Source organism: Anabrus simplex, chromosome 2, assembly GCF_040414725.1.
Source record: "Anabrus simplex isolate iqAnaSimp1 chromosome 2, ASM4041472v1, whole genome shotgun sequence".
Taxonomy (NCBI): domain Eukaryota; kingdom Metazoa; phylum Arthropoda; class Insecta; order Orthoptera; family Tettigoniidae; genus Anabrus; species Anabrus simplex.
Window position 1 is genome coordinate 204042422 of NC_090266.1, and position 20534 is coordinate 204062955.

The 20534-nt window shown below is 37.5% G+C and overlaps 1 protein-coding gene across 1 annotated transcript in view; it reads left to right on the forward strand.

Annotated features, from left to right (window-relative positions):
* The window catches only part of LOC137498451 (uncharacterized), a 429548-nt gene that overhangs the window by 358837 nt on the left and 50177 nt on the right, over positions 1–20534 (forward strand). The window contains exon 3 of the mRNA XM_068225961.1: positions 7116–7240. Within this exon, the coding sequence (XP_068082062.1) occupies positions 7116–7240 (125 nt within the window). The remainder of the gene's footprint in view (positions 1–7115; positions 7241–20534) is intronic.

Genomic DNA, 20534 nt, shown 5'->3' on the forward strand with positions numbered 1-20534 from the left:
TTACGTACTTAGTATGGGAATATGTCGCTTTGCTTAGGTTTTCAAAAGTATCTTTCTTGTCATTTTCTCCATTTTCTGTTGAAAGCCGTCAATAATTATGTGATTGTAAATACAGAATTAGCAGCTGACCGGTATGTAATTATGTCATGTCATTGAAATCGTCTATGAAGACTGGTGTATTCTTGAATTTGTGTAACGTGAATCGAAATGCTTTATGGATGTTTTACTCTACGTCGCACCGACACAGATAGGTCTTATGGCGATGATGGGATACAAAAGTGATAAGAGTGAGAAGGAATCTACCGCGGTCTAGATTAAGGTACAGCCCGAGCATTTGCCTGTTGTGAAAATGGGAAACCAAGGAAAACCATGTTCAGAACTGGTGTTCGAAGCCACTATCTTCTTAGAGCAAGCTGATAGCTATGTGACAAGACCACGCACCCACGTGCTCGGTGTGGCTTTATGTGTTGCAGATATCAGTCATAATGTGAGTTCAGAATTTCCTTCAACACTTGCTCCATGCTGTTGTATGTTGTGGTTATGAAGTGCAACAAGCTGACTTATGTTTCAGATTCATGCTCTATTGTGTACTTTACGTTTCTATATGGTACGCTGGTTGAGTGAGTGTTGTTCAGATTGTCTGGTGTTGCCTTTGTATAGGAGAATACGCTCTCTAGTGTACTGGTAGCCTCTGTTTTGACCTGTGAACATGTTCGTTGTTGTTATTTGAAGAGAAATATGATGTGTTTTCCTTCTAGATCTAATGTTACGCTCACATTGTGACGCACTGGAGGATTTAACGCTGATCCGAGAACTCTTGAAAAGTACCATTGCACGGAACCTTCGTCAGAAAAATCTTACGCGACAACATACGCGGATAAAGATAAACTTGCGATACGATATGATACTTAAATGCGCCAAATTATGTGTTAGAAAAGATAAATGACATCGAACCCTCTTTTATCTCCAGAATATCTATACGAATGTGTTTATTTCCAGCCAATATCACGGAGTTATCGACCTTCAAGGTGGACATGCTCAGTACATTAATATAGCTGAAGATTTTTCAGGAACCATTTGAGAACTATATTCAGTTTTCAGAAATCTAGAATTTTGCAGTACCAAAATCAGGGTAACGTTTACTGTAAGCTTTTTTTTGACATTATTTCGGGAATGAGATTTCAAACACCCGTTCGAAATCCGTGAGTGTTAAGGTTCAAGTGTACGTAACAGTAATGACCAGCTGCAGTGGTATTTAAAAATGTTCACTAAAATTTAACATTCAACTTAGTTTGAGCATCCCGGTGACGACAAAGTTACCCAATAAGCCTTTATTCATCATCTTCTTCTTCGATTTCTTCTTCTCTCTCTTGCTGTTTGTCTTACGTCGCGCCGACAGAGACAGGTGTGATGGATAGAGAGGGATAGGAACGGTCTAGAAGCGGGGAGGAAGCGACCGTGAACTTACTTCAGCATTTACCCGATGTGAAAAGGGGAAAACACGGAAACCATTTTTAGTACAGCCGAAAGTGGCTTTCGAACCCACTATCTCACGAATGCAAGCCGATAAATACATGACCTAATTTACCTAGATAATTCTTGCCTTTCCCTTGATCTAATATATCATCTGGGGTTGAGTGTATTAGGAATAATTGATTTTGCTTTTAAATATGTTTCTAACTTTTCAGTCCTTGCAAAACCTAAGCAGCATTACGCGGCCTAATGGTGACATAAAATTTCAAAAACTTCCTGCATTTAATAGCAAATGATTTATGTATCCCTGCCAAAATTATCGGACGTGATTGAACGCAAGAATGAAGGACGGGTGTCTAATTGACTTATTATGCATACCACTGACTGTCATTTATGGTAAATGATGCATATGTCAATCTTCAACGTGACTGTCCCATAGCAGAGAGCAGTGAACATAAATCATAGTGGACTTTACATCGTGAATGACTGCTCTACTTATCATAAAATGCAGATGTATTTCTAAAAGATAGGTAAATCATGCGTGATGATGAGAACCGAGCTTCTATTAACACTGCAGCTAACCAAAATATAACACTGAGTATCAGTTGTACCTCTTAATGACAGATGACTTTTACGTTGATTCTAGGACAGAAGACTAGGGAATTTTGACCGATTTTTGTACACATCTTATATGGTAACTTTTGGATATTCCGCCTTGGCTACGGAATTCATCGTCGAGGTGAGGAAAATTACAGACATGGTGTGCTATCTCCTGAAAAACATAATCATGAGTCAGAATTATGATTAGGTGAAGAAGCTCAAGTCGTGTGTTATGCAAATTGATGGCGGGAAATATCTTCGTACTTTTTAACAATTTCATGGATGAAGCAGAGATGTTGTGTCAAAACGCACACGATAAACGTACGTATCATCATTGTATTTCTCTTCTTTAGTTAATATTGTATGATCCTTATTTGGTGGCTAGTTACACTCAGCATTCTAAGATACGAACAGATTTTCTTAAAATTGCTCTTAAGGGTTTTAACAGCTTTGTGGTGCAATTCCCGTCAATACATTGCCGGTAAATGAGTCCACGAATTCAAATACTAATGTTGTTGAAAATGGGATCCAAATATGAACTATTTTTTATTTCATACAATGTTGAGTTGTATGGTTTAGCAATTCCAAATTTCCTTATGTTATTGATTATCACACGTCTAATATCGTCAGTGAAGAAACAATACCGCGTATGTCACAGGGCTCTTTCTATCCATTATTTCACTTAAGAGTAGTCACGCTTTCCGGCCACATACGGATATAAAGTCCATAAGAACAATTTTCGTTGTGTTCAGTTCCCTATGGTTACGTGTAAAGGAAAATTAACTTTAAATATGTTATACTACACGAGTGCGTATTTACATCATGCGAACACACGTTCACACAGGACGGTAAAGTAAGCTTCATGTTCCTTTACACACGAGTATAGGAAAATAAACACAACGAAAATATTTCTGATTGACTGCATATCGAAATGTGCCAGGAGGGTGTGACCATTCTTAAGGAGAATATGTGAAAAGAAGTGTATTTTCGGATAAGTGGTATTAGAACTAGGCCATCGATTTGTTAACCTTTCTTTCTTTCTTTCTTTCTTTGCATGTTAATGGAGAATCCCATCAATATTCGTTGTCACTATGGAAAAGAGACACCAAACACTCTTAATTGTTTTGAAATACACCATCAAAATAATTAGATACATTTTACGAAGGTTAATAAAGTTGACATATAAAAATCGAAGTAATGCACAGAAAAAAATCATAGAATCTGAGTGGAATATTTTAGGAGTTGAAGGTTTATTTCCTTACTAACTGCTGCCGACATGCGAGTAGTTGTAAAAAATTTCACTCAGAAGGTATCTAGGATTTCTGTAACGATTGTGAAAAACCAGGCAACTGACAATGCACTTCCTAACCATTATTTTCCTTCAGACTGGTCACGCCTCTCAGCCACGTACGGATATGCAGTCCATCAGAACAATTGTCCTTGTGTTCATTTTCATATGCTTACCGTGTACAGGAAGATGAACCTTACATACCTTGTAGCATTGGCCTACTGCAGAAATGTATGCATCATTCCCTCCTACAGTATAATGCATGTAAGGTTCACTTTCCTGCACACATAGGCATAGAAATATGAACACAAGGACAATTGTTCTGATGGACTACATATCCGTACGTGGCTGAGAGGCGTAACCAGTCTTAAGGAAAATAATGGTTAGGAAGTACATTGTCAGTTACCGGGTTTTCACAATCGTTACAGAATTTTTATTCGCCTGAAATTACTTCCTGGAATTTTTTCAGTTTCTTTCATAGTTTTCAGGCAGTTTCATGATTTAATAATTAATTTTATTTGTGTTTACGTTCCACAAACTACTTTTGATGTTTTCGGAGACGCTGAGATGACGGAATTTTGTCCCGTGGCAGTTTTCTTACGTGGGTGTCGATAAATATAACGACATGGGGCTGAGGTATATGAGCAGCTGCAAATAGCACCGGACTGCCAATTTTTGCTCAGAAAGCCAGCGCCTGAACAGTCTGAGACATTCAGCCCAGTTTTGTGATTATATATTGTGTTATATTAACTGAAAATATCTAAACAGGACATTGTTTAGAGACGTAATGGTATATTCTTCTCATTTTTTATCACCATCATATGTGTTTTGAATTTATAACAATGTTATCGTATTTTTTTAAGAAGGAAGCTATTTTTTCCAGTGTCGACTTAGTTAATATAACCTTTAACTCTTCCAGTTTATCGAAGGACGAAGTATATAATTTAGAACACTATAACAAACCTGTAATAGGATACGTGAAAACATATCATTCTGTTTCAATGTAATTTTATGCTCGACGATGCCGAAATGTAAGTATTATATGTCAGAGAACTGAATCTTAATGAGGCTCATTATAGTTCAAGTTTCATTATGATACAGGTTCTCCACCAATCAGAGTTCGGATTTTCATCTGGTACACTTTCTCCACCAATCAGAGTTCGGATCTTCATTATGATACAACTGATTGACCAATTAGGTAAGGATAGCTAAATAAAACACATCGGACACACATATTAACATCATTGCACCTTCTACTTCCAATATTCCACAACCACACGGCACATTCCCGCAAATTCACTTCACCAACTGTACAATAAAAAAGTTGTACTTTAAATAAAACTAAGTTATGATAACCTTCTATCAATGTGTCTGTTTCAAAGTTTTGAAAGCATATCGATGGCTAACTTCTAAAACCTCGTATGTCCCAATGCTTTTCAAATACATTATATTACTTAAGACTGGTCACGCCTCCCAGCCACATATGGATATGCAGTCCATCAGAACAATGTTCGTTGTATTCATTTTCCTATGGTTATGTGTAAAGGAAAATTAATCTTAAATACATGATACTGTAGGAGTTCTCAAATTCGCTTGCAAACAACATCTCTATAATACGGTATGGTAGGATCTAGCTTCCTTTACACATTAGCACAGGAAGATGAACACTACGAAAATTATTCTGATGGACTGCATATAAACGTGTTGTTGATAGTCGTGACCAGTCTTAAGAAATATAATGGATAGGAAGAGCGTTGTGAAATACGAGGTCTTACAAGTAAGGCGTCGATATGACATTGTCAAGATCTTTGATCCACTCAAGGAAAATCAATAACCCAGCGTATGCGCTCTGCGCTCAACTGTCAAGCCACATCTCGACAGAAGTTTATGAATATTTATAAAATAGAGTTATAATTATCATCGAGCATAAACAGTCGTATGCAACTCGCCTCTAATGGTAATTAAGAAACGCGTATGGATATTAAAAGAACTCGCTTTTTTCGTTTTATAAACATACTCGTGTCTTAATTATTACTATTATAGCCTTGTTGCATAATGTACTATTATAGGTATGTTATAATATTCTAAATGTTACATTTCGTACTTCGACGGATTGGAAAAGCTAAAGGTTATATAATTGTAGTATTTCATTTCCATAGAATCAATGAAAATACTAAAAGGACTCGCGTTGCAAGATGATAGTTCACGACATCACTAAGAAGTCCAAATCGATGACTTTCTCTTAAAACCTCGTATGTCCGAATTCCCTTCCTACTCATTATATTCCTTAAGGCTGGTCACGCCTCCCAGCCACGTATTTATATCCTGTCCATCAGAATAATTTCCGTAGTGTTCATTTTCCTATGCTGAAGTGTAAAGGAAAATAGACCTTACCTTACCGTACAGTAGGGATGTTGTTTGCAAGGCTAAGTTACGCACTCCTACAGTACAATGTGTTTAAGGTTCATTTTCCATTACGCACCGGCATAGAAAAATGAACGCTACGAAAATTGTTCTGATGGACTGCATATAAATATATGGCTGAGGGGCGTGACCAGTCTTAAGGAATATAATGGGTAGAAAGAGCATTGAGACATACGAGGTTTTAAAAGAAAGCCATCGAAATGTAGTCTGTAGACATCCCATATATGTATCATTTTTCCTTGTGATGAAGACGACATAGACACTATAGTACCTTTGAAATAATCTGATGCCTCACTTATAAGTTCATTAAACAGAAACAAAAAGGAAATACAATTGTCAATATTTCATCCTACAAATCCTCACATATTAATAATTATTTTCAGGAAGAGAAAAACAACAGGTATTCTGAAGATATCGGAATGTAGTCAAGTTTTAATGCATTTTATGGTAAATTAAAGATGCAATGCTTCAATGTGACTAAGAAAACTTCAGAACTGTATTAAACTATGCTTATAACACAAATGTGCTTTTATTGTCTGAATGGAAGAATCGTTCCCGATCAGCAAAAGTACTGCAGGAACATCAAATTGCTACGATTTCCTTTACAGCTGATTATTTGTTTCTTTGTTGATGCAGACCGTAAAACAGACTGAATGTACTTCATTTGATCAGTTGTTTCGTACTAGTATATCCCACTAATGTGGATATCTCAAGCAATAATCAGAGCAAAAATGGTAAGTATTATTCTTACGCAGACTTCTTGCGGTTTTGTGTTCAGTATTTAACCGGTATAATGATCCCTTGCTGAGTAGTGATCCATGACTAGTAAAGGAAACTTTTAAAGAAAATTTTGTGTACATTAAGTAATGAAAAAACGCTATTTTATTTAACATCCATTGTCTGAAGTAAATCGAGTAAGAAATCTTTGAATAATGCTCGCCTATTGTGCATGCTGGAGACACCACTGAGGTATATTTTTTACCACGTGCTGTTTTTTTTTCGATTGCTCTAACGGCTGAATACGACTTATTCCTCTTTCCTGTAAGGAACACTGTGTGTTGCTATATTGCAATGCGTGCTATATAACACCATTAATGACGAAGTTTTGGACGTGAGATTGATTATTGGAAACCATTAAATAAGATTTCTGTTCTTTCATCACAATTGCCACTGACAATTTAGTACAATGTTTTAAACTTAAAATCTAGACTTACTAACACTGTGAAAATAATAATTTTTTTTGATTTATATAAAGTGCCTTCCTTTTACTGTCTGCATAGAAGTGAATTCTGTACCAACGTTCAATTGGGAAATTATTTTCTTTTTTCAGTCTGCCCCTGCTCTTGGGAGTGGTCCTCGGAGTTATGGCAGCTATTACTATTGTCACACTTGTTTCCTGTCGATTCTGCTCCTGTTGCATCCTCTACAAGAAACGTCAGCCAAATGCTAATGGTGGTAAGTAGATCATAATTAAAATAACAATAGAAGGGAAACATCGATAATATTAATAATACTTTTTAAAGTGCAAACATGTTTCACTGCTGTATGAAGTAATATTCGTTTTATCCATTGAACTGTGAACATAGTATGAACGTTCTGTGATTTATAAGGAATATTTACCTGTACCATGAAACTGAAAATAATAACGTACCTACTTTATTCAATTGGGTGAAAATGTCTCTGATCAGATATTTTTTTAAAGTATAGTCCTGCCATTCCTAAGTCATTTACGAACAACTACATTCAAAATTCAATTTTCTATTTTAAAGCTTGTAATCCTTTTTTTATTTTCTAAATTGTTCCCTCAGTCTCCTTTAAATGATATTCACATTTGCAATAACATTTTTATAATTATTCGAACTTCCATAAATCGAATTTTCATTATCTCGTGGGAATTACCGTTTCCGGATCGAAAATTTTACGGGTTATATATTTCCATATATTTTCTATAACTAGAAGTTCTATTTACTCGAATACTTCGGTATCTCTTGGGATATTTCAAGGCCAGGTATAAAATATTTTTCTTTGACCCTACGTTATTCACAACGCCAAGCTTATGCGTATTCTCTTTTGTCCCAATAAAACTAGCTCCTGTAGTAGATACGGCACCCATACGCAGAAAAAGGGCACAATACCTGAACTTATATCGTCTCCTTTTAAAAGAGTGATTATTCTCTATATTCTAGTCAGATTATACTGTCTGAATAGCCGCATGCCATAGCACCTTAACTGCACTGCACTTCACAACCTTCAGTAGCTGCACAGCTTCTTATAGCACGGGTTGATGTACATGTTAACCTACTGCATTAGTACAGTACAGCAACACCACTGCCATGGACAAGAAACGCATGCTTAAAAGTGTAAGTTCAAAGTAAAATTAGTTGTTGATGAAAGAAGTGGAAAATGGTAGGAGAAGGAAGAAATAAAACATTATAGCAGAATATGCCATTCGAGTTAATGCGCTGTCAACCACCATGACCAATAAAGGCAAGATTTCTAACACCATGCAGCAGTTGCATTTTCTTCGGAAAGGAAGTACTGTAGCTGGTATATAAATATTGTGAAGTCGAAGTAGCATGCACGTTTTATCTATGCTTCGAATTTTCCTTAATACGAAGAATTTTCAAACTCCTCAAGCACTTCGAAATATCGAAATCGACTGTAGTTGCCTGGTGGAGATTTATGTAAGCCCGTTCGCATTGTAAATCATACAGCAGGAACATTCGGCCTGGGAAGGCTACAACCCGCTCTACAGCAGCGATAGAGAAGTTGTCGCATCAGCGAAGAATGACTCACCGTTCAGTGTGTACCTGACTGTCGGTGATCCCGCTAGCATCTGCTGTTTATTTACGTCGAAATTAGTGAGCATTTCAGGCACATTGTGCTATTTTATTATCGCAAGGGCAAAAGCGCTTCACATCCTCGGAGGAAGATCTGTGCAGTATACCATGAAGATGCTGTCGATCGGACATGCCAGGAATTTCAAACTTGAGGTTTCTAAAGTTCCTCTTATTCATTTTAGACTCTTACCTAATTTACTGCGGTTGGCACTCGACATGGATATGGCCGAGTTTTACGCCCAGATGCCTTTCCTGATGGTAACACTACGTGGATGGATGCGTTCACTACGCCGTGTACTTTTGGTAGTTGATAGTTCTCTATGATGTATTGAATTGAATTTGAATTGAATTATTGAATTGATTGATCATGATTTACATGCCACTGAGGCTGAAAAGCCCCTTTATGTAGCGTCTTCTTATAATACAATACAGAGTTATGATCACAGTATCTACATTTTATAATATTAAAGTATTAAACTAAACATGAAACTTAAAAAAATGAAAATACAGATACCAAATCCAGTAAGGTTAAGACATACATTATATAATTAGTAAGAAAGTAAATCATTAAGCCCTTCTTTTATTTTAGATTACATGGATTTAAAGAATATAAAGCTAAAGCAGAGAAACAATTTTCTTCGAAATATACATATTTCTGATTGTTCGACACAAGAATGCCTGATCTCAGCCTCTTGCGTACTCCTCCAGAAAGATAGATGTTAAGAACTGCTTTAGTTGTGTACAATTAGTGTTATTTGCGAAACGGTGAAGATTAAAGACGTTAAAGATACGTGATGCAGTTCAAACAAAGGATTTGTTAAATTTAGTTGTACGGTGAAGGGGAATTTGAAGGGTGGTTTTCGTAAACCTATTATCTCTGTTATGTGCCGACTCCATAGGTTTAAATGCATTATAAAGGTAGGATGGTGTCTTCAGTTTGAGAATTTTCTGCGTAGCAACAGCTACTGAGATTTCCCGACGTTCATGGAGTTTCAACCATTGTAGCTGTATGTAATAGGGTGTTATGTGTTCATCACGCCTGGCATTTGTAACGTAACGAACACATGCGTTTTGTACCCTCTGTAGTTTTATGTTCAAAGTTTCAGATAAGTCGTTGTATACGACTGAACCATAGTCAATTATTGGAAATATAAGACTTTGAACGAGTAGTTTTCGCATGAAAGTTGGTGTACATGACACGTTACGTTTCAAACTATGTATGGATGAGACAACTTTTCGGATTACATTTGACGTATGATCAGACCAGCATAAGGTTCTGTCGAAAATTAGACCTAGATTGTTAACGGTGTCACTATAACGAATATCTGTCTCTAGAAATTGTATTGCTCGGAGGGATTTGAGGTCAACAGTTTTCAGGAGTTTTGTGTAACCTATGCAAATAAGCCGGGTCTTAGCGACATTTAATTGGAGGTTATGATTTGCGCTCCATTCAATCAATCGAGAGATGTCATGGTTAAAATGCGTTATAAAAGAAGATGCGTTAGTGGGACAAAAGTGGAAGTAAGCTTGTAAGTCATCCGCATACATGTGAAAGGTACTGCTTTTCAAGACTTCAGATATGTCATTAATATAAATATAAAAACAAAAAGGACCGAGGACTGATCCTTGTGATACACCACAGTTTACTGATTCCCAGCTAGAGAATCGACCGTCAACGAACGCGACTCTTTGTGATCTATTTGACAGATATGATTCAAGCTTAGCAAGAAACAACTCATGATTAACAGAGTCAAATGCCTTAGAGAAATCAAAGAGACATAAGATAGTAAGCTGCCTCTTATCGGTGGCCGCGCGAATATCATCTGTAACCTTCAGAAGAGCAGTAGTAGTACTATGGCCCTTCTTGAAGCCAGATTGGTAGGGATTTAGAATGTTGTATTTAGACAAATATTCACATATCTGCTCATGAACAATATTTTCTAGTGCCTAAGTGCACAGAGGATGTTGATAGGCCTAAAATCACTACAGACTGTTGGTGTTTACTTTTTGGGCACAGGACGTACATTGGCACGCTTCCACTCTGAGGGATAAACTCCATTCTGTAGAGAGAAGTTAAATAAGTGCACAAGGGCAGGAATAAATATGTCCATGCAGGTAGAAATCATGGATATTGGAATATTATCTGGACCTTTAGCTTTAGTTCGTATTGATCTGACTGCTTTTTTTACCTGTGAAGGGTGTACGTACATGAAATAGAATTTATCTCTGTTACTTGGAGTGAGATGTCTATAATGTTTGGCAGTCTCTGATACTTTCGGAGAGTTGGAGTTAGAGACTGGTGTCATGTAATATTCACTTAATTCACATGGGGTAACAGGCATCTGGCTATCTAGAGAGTGACTGATTCCAGTACCAAGAGATTTTGTAGCACGCCAAGAAGCTGAGGTGCTCTTACAATTACGGAAGATGTTGTACGTATACTTCACTTTAGTGTTCCTAATTACTTGTTTTGTCTCGTTACGAAGATCCTAAATTGCTCGTAATCATCTGGAAGTTTAGTTTTAATAAATTTCTTCCTAGCTCTGTCCCGTTTACTTGTCAGTTCCTTAATACGCTTATTGAACCATGGTGACGACCGGTGTTTTACGAGAATTCTTTTTTGGGATACGTGCTTGTCATGGAGTGAAAGTACAAAGCTGTTGAAGAGAGATACTTTTGATCTACGTCATTAGACTGAAAAAAACATATTCCAGGGTAGTAATTCAGCATCAGCACGAAAATTGTTCACGTCAAATTTACTGAAGTCTCGAACAAAAATAGTTTTAGGAATTTGTTTTGGCGTGGACAAAGTGAATACAGCATACAGCAAGTCATGACCAGAAAAACCGGCAGCTGGTTCCTGTCCGTATTCTACTGCCAACTAATTGCAGTTCGACGAGGTTATGTCGAGAGTGCTATCGGATATGGCAGTATGAAAGGTTGGATTGAATGGAAGGCAGTTGAGGTTACAAGCGTTGATCATATCACGTATTTTTTCGCTTTCAGACGTCCCAGTTCCGAACCGAGCATTAACATCGCCCACAACGAATACGTATTTATAATTCATAACATGAGAATACAAATCATTCAGGAATGTATCCATGAACCCTACTTTTGGTGGACGATATATACAAGCGAAAAGAATTTTAGTATCTGAAGGGGCTATATCAAGGATTACGTATTCAGGTTTCTTACTGTACTCTCCAGGAGATTTACTAAGTACACTACATTGTATGCTATTCTTCAAATAAACTGCAACATCACCAGCGGCTCTGTTTAATCTGTGGTTACGGAAAATATTATACCCATCGAGATAGATGGCAGAATCTGGTACTGAAGGTTTAAGAAATGTTTCACTGACTGCGATAATATCAAACGAACTCTTGCCAAAAATGTGCCGGAACTCAGATATATGGGAGGAGTCGACAAGAGACTGAGAATTGATATGAATGACCTTAAGATTTCTTGTGTTTCTCACACTAACATCTTGTAGTAAATCAGATAAAACACACTCATTACTTGTCAAGAGTACAATATGGCACAAAGGGTTCAATAGTACAATAGCAGATCGTTCAAAGAAGTACGATGATTTTAGTAGCCTATACAAATATAAAATAATTTAAGGATTTAGAAATTATGTGATGAAGTGAGAAAAATAAATGAGTAGAGAATTGGTATAAAATAAATCGCGTAAGCAGATATTTCTAAGTATAAAAAAAATTATATCTAATATACTACGCTAAATAGGATGGTTGCGAAAGAGAGACTTTTGTATTGTTAGGCTGACCAGAATTGTCTCTACTTCTCGTCCTAAGTATTTCCAGTAATAGAGTGACACAGGAATACGAATTATCTTACCGCATCACTTCAGTGCAGCTGGGTTGCGTTTCTTCAGTTCCTCAAGGTCACGTTCCGTCTTCACTCGATGTTTCACATCACCAGCGCGCACCATTATAACGCCATCCATAGTCCACACTGAATTTAGTCCGAAATGGCTCACAGCACGTTTGAGAATATCTTAGTTAGGTCCTCCCATACAGTTATACCGCTGTTCTTTAACAGCCTCTTTGATTTGAAGACTGCATTTCGGTAGGCGTATGAAAGAAATTTCACAATGATGGGCCTGGTTTTGTTGTGACTTCTGGTACCAACTCTGTGTGAACGGTCGATCATCGCTGGATCAAGTGGAACATTGATCCGAGTGGCAATCTCCTGAATGCGCTTATCCGTGCCTTCCCCTGCAGTTTCAGGTACTCCGAATATACGTAAACTGTTCCGACGTTGATAACTTTCCAACTCATCTGTCCTATCGTCTAACTGCCGTTGAAGTTCAGTTATTGCCTCGTCTCGTCTGCTGAGTCCACATTTTAATTCTGTTATTACATCAGTATTAAAATCAATACTGTCCTTAAGTTTCTGTATGACCTTATCGGCTACTATGTCTACAAGTTCGTCGAGGAGTGAACTGTTCTTAATGAGGTTATCCAACGTTAGTGGCACCGTGGTATCTATAACCTCCTTGCTTACACTGGTTCGCAAAGTGTCCGATGGAGTGCACTGATCATCACAGGCCAAGATTTTGGCAGCGCTCTTCTGTGAATTTACAGAACGGTTGGTGATTTTCACTTGTTCCCGCGTAGTTTCAGCACTTGCCAGATGAGAGCGTGGGCTGTCACTGTTTAATTCCTTTCCGTTAGAGAGTGGGCTGAGCGAATGCGGGCTTTAGCCTTCACTTGTTTATGTGAGTTACCCATTGTAATTCGGTAAACTTTTGCAAATTACTTACGAATCACGATACCTTCTTCCAATTAAAGTATCACTGCACATGCACAGGTTAAAACACCACTGAATGCACACTTGAAATACACTTAACACCGTCTTATGATACCTTCGCAATGATAATTACTGGAGAGGCTCCCACTCGCGTCTATACCACCATGAGGTAACAGTTTGTATGTAAATGAAGAGATGTATCTTGAGACGAACACAATTGCCCAATCCCCGACCCACAGGAATGAACCATTCGCAATAATAAAAACCCATTTCGGCTGAGAATTGAACACGGGTCCCTCTGAACTGAAGACCAGTACTGTGATATTTCAGTCAAGGAACCGGGCAGCATTACAAAAGTAACTAACCATTTCTAAATTGAAGTATCCTGTACAAAGATGTCTTACACCCCAGTCTAACCATCTTCTTTAGCACCCAAACCATCCCTTTTGATCAAAAATGAAAGTTGTGCTGGCAATGACCGCATTATTCAAAATCCGGAGGTAAATGGCATGAAGAAAATGATCATAAATTTTACTGTGAGTTGGTTGGAACGTTGTCAGAATTCAAGGTATAAATAAAGTATAAAGTAAATAAGGTATAAAGCTATAAATTAAAGGTCGTTACAATGAACAGGTTCAGGAAATAGAAAGATAATGGGTGCTATATACGGATGCTGTAGTAGCAACAGCAAGGGAATGCCTAGGAGCAACTCTGTATAAAGATGGGAACCAAATTATTGGTGGAATGATGAAGTGAGAGCACCTTTTAAACATTCGTGGACTTTACTATTCCTGCTTATTGTTAAAGAGTGCCTTATGTAATGGCTTTTTTACAGCGCTAGAGTAAATGAACAGATTAATTTGAAAAGGGCATAAACCATGAGGTATAAAATATTAGGAACTTCGTAGACAAAATTTATTTTAGTAAGCAGTACAATGGAGACTGAAAACATTCCGGCTCTACTCAATAAGGTATCGTTGCTTAAGAAATAATACCGCGAATCTGACAATGCTCTTCCTATTCATTATATTCCGCAAGACTGATCACGCCTGTCAACCACATATGCAGTCCAACAGAACAATTTTTGTGTTCATTTTCCGATACTAATGTGAAAAAGAACATGAAAATTACCGTACCGCAGTGTAGGAATGTATGTTGGCAGGAACAATTTAAGCGCTCCTACAGTGAATCAAATGGCGTGTGGCTTTTAGTGCCGGGAGTGTTCGAGGACAAGTTCGGCTCGCCAGGTGCAGGTCTTTTGATTTGACTCCCGTAGGCGACCTGCGTGTCTTGATGAGGATAAAATGATGATGAAGACGACACATACACCCAGCCCCCATGCCAGCCAAATTAACTAATGATGGTTAAAATTCCCGACCCTGCCGGGAATCGAACCCGTGACCCCTGCGACCAAAGGCCAGCACGCTAACCATTTAGCCATCTCCCTTTTCACATTAGCATAGGCAAATGAGCACCCCGAAAGTTGTTCTAATTGACTGACTGTCCATATGTGGCTAGGAGGCGTGACTAGTCTTAAGGAAAATAATGGATAGAAAGGGTAAAGTCAGATACGAGGTATTGCTCGCGCAATGACGAAATACTTCTCCCGTATTCGTGCTAGATTCTCCTGAATAAAATTATTTTCTCATCACGAGCATACAGTGAGGCTGGAATAGGTACAGCTGCCTTCCTCGACTTCTTGTTATATTTTTGATTTAACATCTGACGTGTTTGCATTGTCTCTGCAAATATTAGCATCGATATCCCATGGATTGTTAATTACACCGGACGTGTCAAATTATCTCGGATTGTAACAGTGCCCAGGTTTGTGGGTCAGTGGATCAGACCACTGGTTCTTGGAATTGCTCAAATACGCCAGCCCATGTCAGTAGGTTTATCGGCAGGTTAAACAACTTTTGAAGGACAAAATTCAGGAAGCTCGGTGCCTTATAAAACCGTAAAAGTAGTCAGTGGGGCGTAAAGACAATAATGTCACTTTAATTTCAGTCAAAATACGAATTTATTTGAAAATACTAGCCGATGGCAAGACGAGATACTCGTGGATGAAATGTGAAGATTTTTCTGCATGCAAGGAACTTGGGAATTATTGTTAATTAAATCTGTCTGATTGGGAAGTACGAAGTTTCGTCTGAAAACCTGAGTCGGAACAGTACCCATATTGTTGTCCTATTTGTAATTAATTCGGACTAGAGTTGGGAAAATATCGGTTGTGGCTTATATACTTTGTACCATTCCTGTATTTTCCTGCCTTTGAAGTGAAAAATAACTGAATACAAGGATAACACCTTGAGTGCCACGTGAGACCAACGTTGACTCACAGAGCTTAATGCCATTCGGGCCGCGTGAGTCCGCTGTGGACTCACGCGCACTCTCGAAGTCTCAAGCCCCATGGTGCCATACTGTCATCACACTTCACATGTAAACGTATGTTAAATGAAAGTAGGTGGCCAGTATGTCATGAATCTATTGTTGTCCTGTCCATTTGCGAGTCCGATGGGGCACTACGTAGCCTGTACGTCACTGTAATATTTCAACCACAATAAATAAATTATGATGACATTATTTATTGTTTTCTGATCGTGTCATGTGTACAAATAACAAAAGATTGTACTGTATAGTTTACCTATTGTTCATTGTCTCATATCAGGGTCTATAGACGAATTGAAACGCAGGAAAAATTTACATGAACTTTCTACAAAAAATATTTGTAACTTTCTCTCATTCGCAATCACACCACGAATTGGTACACTTCTTGCATATGAATTTAAAGCATAACCAATGAGACTTCCTGAAGGAATATGATTCAAACTGTGTATCACAATCACACTACAAATCTGTGCACTTTGAATAAACAGTCCAAACAAAAGAAATTTTCACAGGCTGGTCATTTGAACTTAGACTGTAGAGTATTCCTCTTGGCATATTGCCTTCCTGATTCCTGATGGATCTCTTCATAACAATTACTTCTCTTCATAACAATTACTGCACCTCCGTGTTCCCTGCCGGCCTACATCCTCCAGTCGGTGGGGTAATACCTGTTTCTTTGGAACTTATGGACGAATGTGAAAATTTTTGATACCGGTACCTGTTAACTGTTGAAGAGTGTCCTCTTTGAACTGGGTAAGAGTTATACTCTCATTCCCAAGTTGATAAGAAATATAGATGGCATTTAGTATACTTATGCCGATCAATATCTCTATAGCTATTTTTGTCTACCATTTTACTCCGTCTCAGGGAAGTACTATAGCTGATAAAACAATGTACGGTTTGTATTTGTTATACTCTATAACACTCCGTGGCTTTTGCACTTCACCATCCCTCCTCTGAATAGTGACCATCTCACCAGTGTGTTTAGTTGTCAAAATTAACACATCTCTTTTATCATGCCATTTCTGAACAACCACACCACACCAGTGTTACTTTCACGGGCTCTTGTCTCTCCTGTTGCTAACTTCCTTTTAGTAACACCGGTTGGATTATACTTCCGATTAGATTTCAATGTTCCAAAGATAGTTTTATTCTTTAGCAGTTCATGAGCTAATGCGACAGACGTACACCAGTGTGTCAGGAAGATGAGAACTGTGCTAGGATACGTGGTGACACATTGGTCTCACGCGGCCTATACAGCTGGAAAGTAGTGCCAGTGGCCGCGTGAGACCAATGTGTCACCACAATTTCAACACAATGTTATGACTACAATTTTGGCCCAAGATGACTAAAAGGAACATTTCTGTAATAAGATACACTATTTTAAACTCTATAGTAAAAAAGAAAGAATGGCCTGGATGGAACTTTTTTACTACATATGTGGCACTTAAGGTGCTAAGGTACCAAAACTGAGGTTCTTGTGCTATTCAAGTTTCAATTCCTCTCATTGCCTTACCTTAAACCAATCTTTTGTACAATGAATGACTCAGGAATTCAACTCAGCCCATGTTTACGGGAAAATACTATTCTTAACCAGTAGACCACGCCAGTGGATTTCTCGATGATAACCCAATTAGTGGTAGCACATACTTAGTATTAAAGTTGCCAGCCCACCTACTCTGTTGACTCATCTATCTGGAACTAAAATTTAGTGTGTTTTTGTTAAAGAAATGCAGCTTTCACGTCCAATGCTCAGTGAGAATTTATTATTTCATAAAGGAAATTAATTTGCTGATTTCGTTGCTTTTCTATCATGCATACATTCAGCTATTGCCTTTGCGAAAGCTAAAATATTAACTTGTGCTTTGCAGTTGCTCAACACGGTGTAAAATCCCATTACTTCGGGCTATGTGATTATACTAAGCCATATAAGTTCACTCGTTACAGATACATTAAAAACAATAATAAAAATACTAGCAATGAGAGCATTCGTATAAATAACTAATGGGGATATAAAGGAATACAAAGCTAGGGGCTGAGTAAGGAGAAATAGCTTAATACTATTGATAAGTTAAGAATGTGTAATCTACACCCTGAAGGGATATGTATACGTTCTGATTGTCAAGCAATCATATTCTGACTCAGAGAGAAATGCTAGAAGTTCTAACGTTAATATTTAGTAGTAATTAAATTATTAGCCATGTGGATTTCGTATAAAATTTTCATAACTATTGAGGAGTTGGTTTTATACCGAATGTACTGTACCGCATTATAGGTAACAAACAAAGTCATGTGGGTTCCGTGGTTTTTTTTTATTTGCTACGGCTCTCAATAATCAATTTACAATTAACACTGTAACCTTTGGGCTTAAATGCCATTATAACGAAGTGATTATGTACTGAACATTAGCATCGCCTTTCAGGTACACTTCGCTTCCTTCGCCCTCTAGGGCCAGTCTTTACCCTCCTAAGAAATTTTATTTTTAAATTTCCTCCATGTGGTCTCGCCATTTGAGACATCTCATACTCGTTAATTCATTTAGCATGTTCAACTAGAACATGATCTTTATGTTCACATCATGGATCCCTTCCAACTAATGATTTGACCTTTCAATCCAGCAAATACCTTCGGTGATACCTTTAGCTGGGATAAAGACGGGAAGTGCTAGTATACAGAAGAAAACATGATAAAATAAAATAGTAAATGGTAAAATTAAGAAAATAAGAAGTCTAGGAGAGAAATAAATTTCAGAAACGAAACCTTTCCAAATTATTGTTACAAGTGAAGAGGAGATTTCCGTAATTTGAACAGGATATGCGGATCTGATTTCGAAATGAAAGTAAGTGCCAACAGCTGAAACATCACCTGGTCATTCGATAAAAGGATGTTTTCTTTAAATTGCTGTTATATACGGTATTTAACCACACCCTTCCGCTCACAATAATCACATATACGTCTAAAAATGTGTGTCCCATCGATTTCATCCTCTGCAACATGGCGTGTAAAGCATAATTTAAATGTGATAGGTCCGATTTCTCAATTTCCTCTTCATACTTAATACTGCATGTTAAAATATTTTTCTACCACATCATACCTCTAAGTATTCTAGGAACTAGTATAAGCAACTGTTTCATAAAAATGGAATAATAATTTTAATTATTTCTTAATTTATAGTATGTATTTACTGTGAAACCACTCTATAGGCAGCCTGGAATTTAAATAACTTTTATTTTAATTATATTTAATGCTTTGTTTTAAGTCAATGTGTGTAACTTAATTATGTAAACTCCAGGACAAAAATCTCTTCACAAACACTTATATCAGTTAATAATTGATTAAACTGAAACTTCCAACAAGGACTGAAAGTATTTTCTTTCAAACAATTCTATTTGCAAATCTCAGAAGAATTTAGAAATATTTTAAAAGTCGTTGTTTCTTTCCGTGAAGCTTTCCAGGTTTGAATCTATAATTGTTAGGTTCCCAGACTGCTGAAACTAATTTTGAGTAATAAATACTACCTGAGAGCCTCCGTGGCTGAGACGGCAGCGCGCCGGCCTCTCACCGCTGGATATCGCGGTTCAAATCCCGGTCATTCCATGTGAGATTTGTGCTGGAAAAAGCGGAGGTGGGACAGGATTTTCTCCAAATACTTCGGTTTTCCCTGTCATCTTTCAATCCAGTAACACTCTCCATCTTCATTTCATAGCATCTATCAGTCATTCATAAATCACTTTGGGAAGGGCGACCCCATCGAACCAGTAGCCTATATCTCATTCATTCATTCTTTACATTCCAGTCCCAATCAATGACCGGAAAACAGGTTGTAGGTTTTCATTTTCAAACATTAACTGAAAAAGGAAACATATGGTAACAGTATTACACTTGAAAAAGAAACAACTTAATTAAAATAGAATGACGTGCTTCATTCTTGAAGCAACATAATCAAATTCTATCAAATGATACTCAAATATTTATTATTTTTCCGTTTAAATACTCAGGAACTTGAAAATCTGGAACATATCTTAATGAAGTCCTCTTTTGTCTCCACTCTAGAATAAAATATATTAGATATACCGCGTGGTACAGCTGCCCCTATTCACCCAGTTTTATGCAACCCGCAGATTATAGTCTTATCTAAAATTATTGACCTTGGCTACTCACACCAATATCAGGTCTTACTACGCTTTGTATAATTAGTTTATTCGTGTCAACCAAATCAGCATTAATGATAAAATACCGAATGATGATAAAGAATAGTGAAAATTCTGTATCACCGCAACGTCATGCGCAGAGAATTGGATGGCTGAACGACTAGAAGTTGAATGGACAAAAGAGCAGTGAATACTAACTGGTGATAGCCGAGCGTCCTGGAGGTTAGAGGAGGAGTCTAGTGCTCGTTAGTCTGAGGTTCGAATCCATTGTAGAATGAATATTTTCCTTTTGCTGTTAATGTTTGTCTGAGTCGCGTTGTTGAAAACAAGTATAAATCATGATCAGTGATCATATTGTAGGCACTCTGCTTTGTTTATCTCTAAGTAGGTCTAGCTCTTAACGCAGCTATTTGCAGTAAAGTAAGCTATTAACGACAGAGATGCACTGCGCTTGGGTTTGACCATTCGTTTAATGGAGCAAATGTTCAAACTGACCACCTCTTTCGCTAATACATAATATTTGCTTTTGCGCTAACCGTACAGTGGGTGTTCCATTTTATTTATGAAACAGCAGCTCATAATAGTTCCTAGAATACT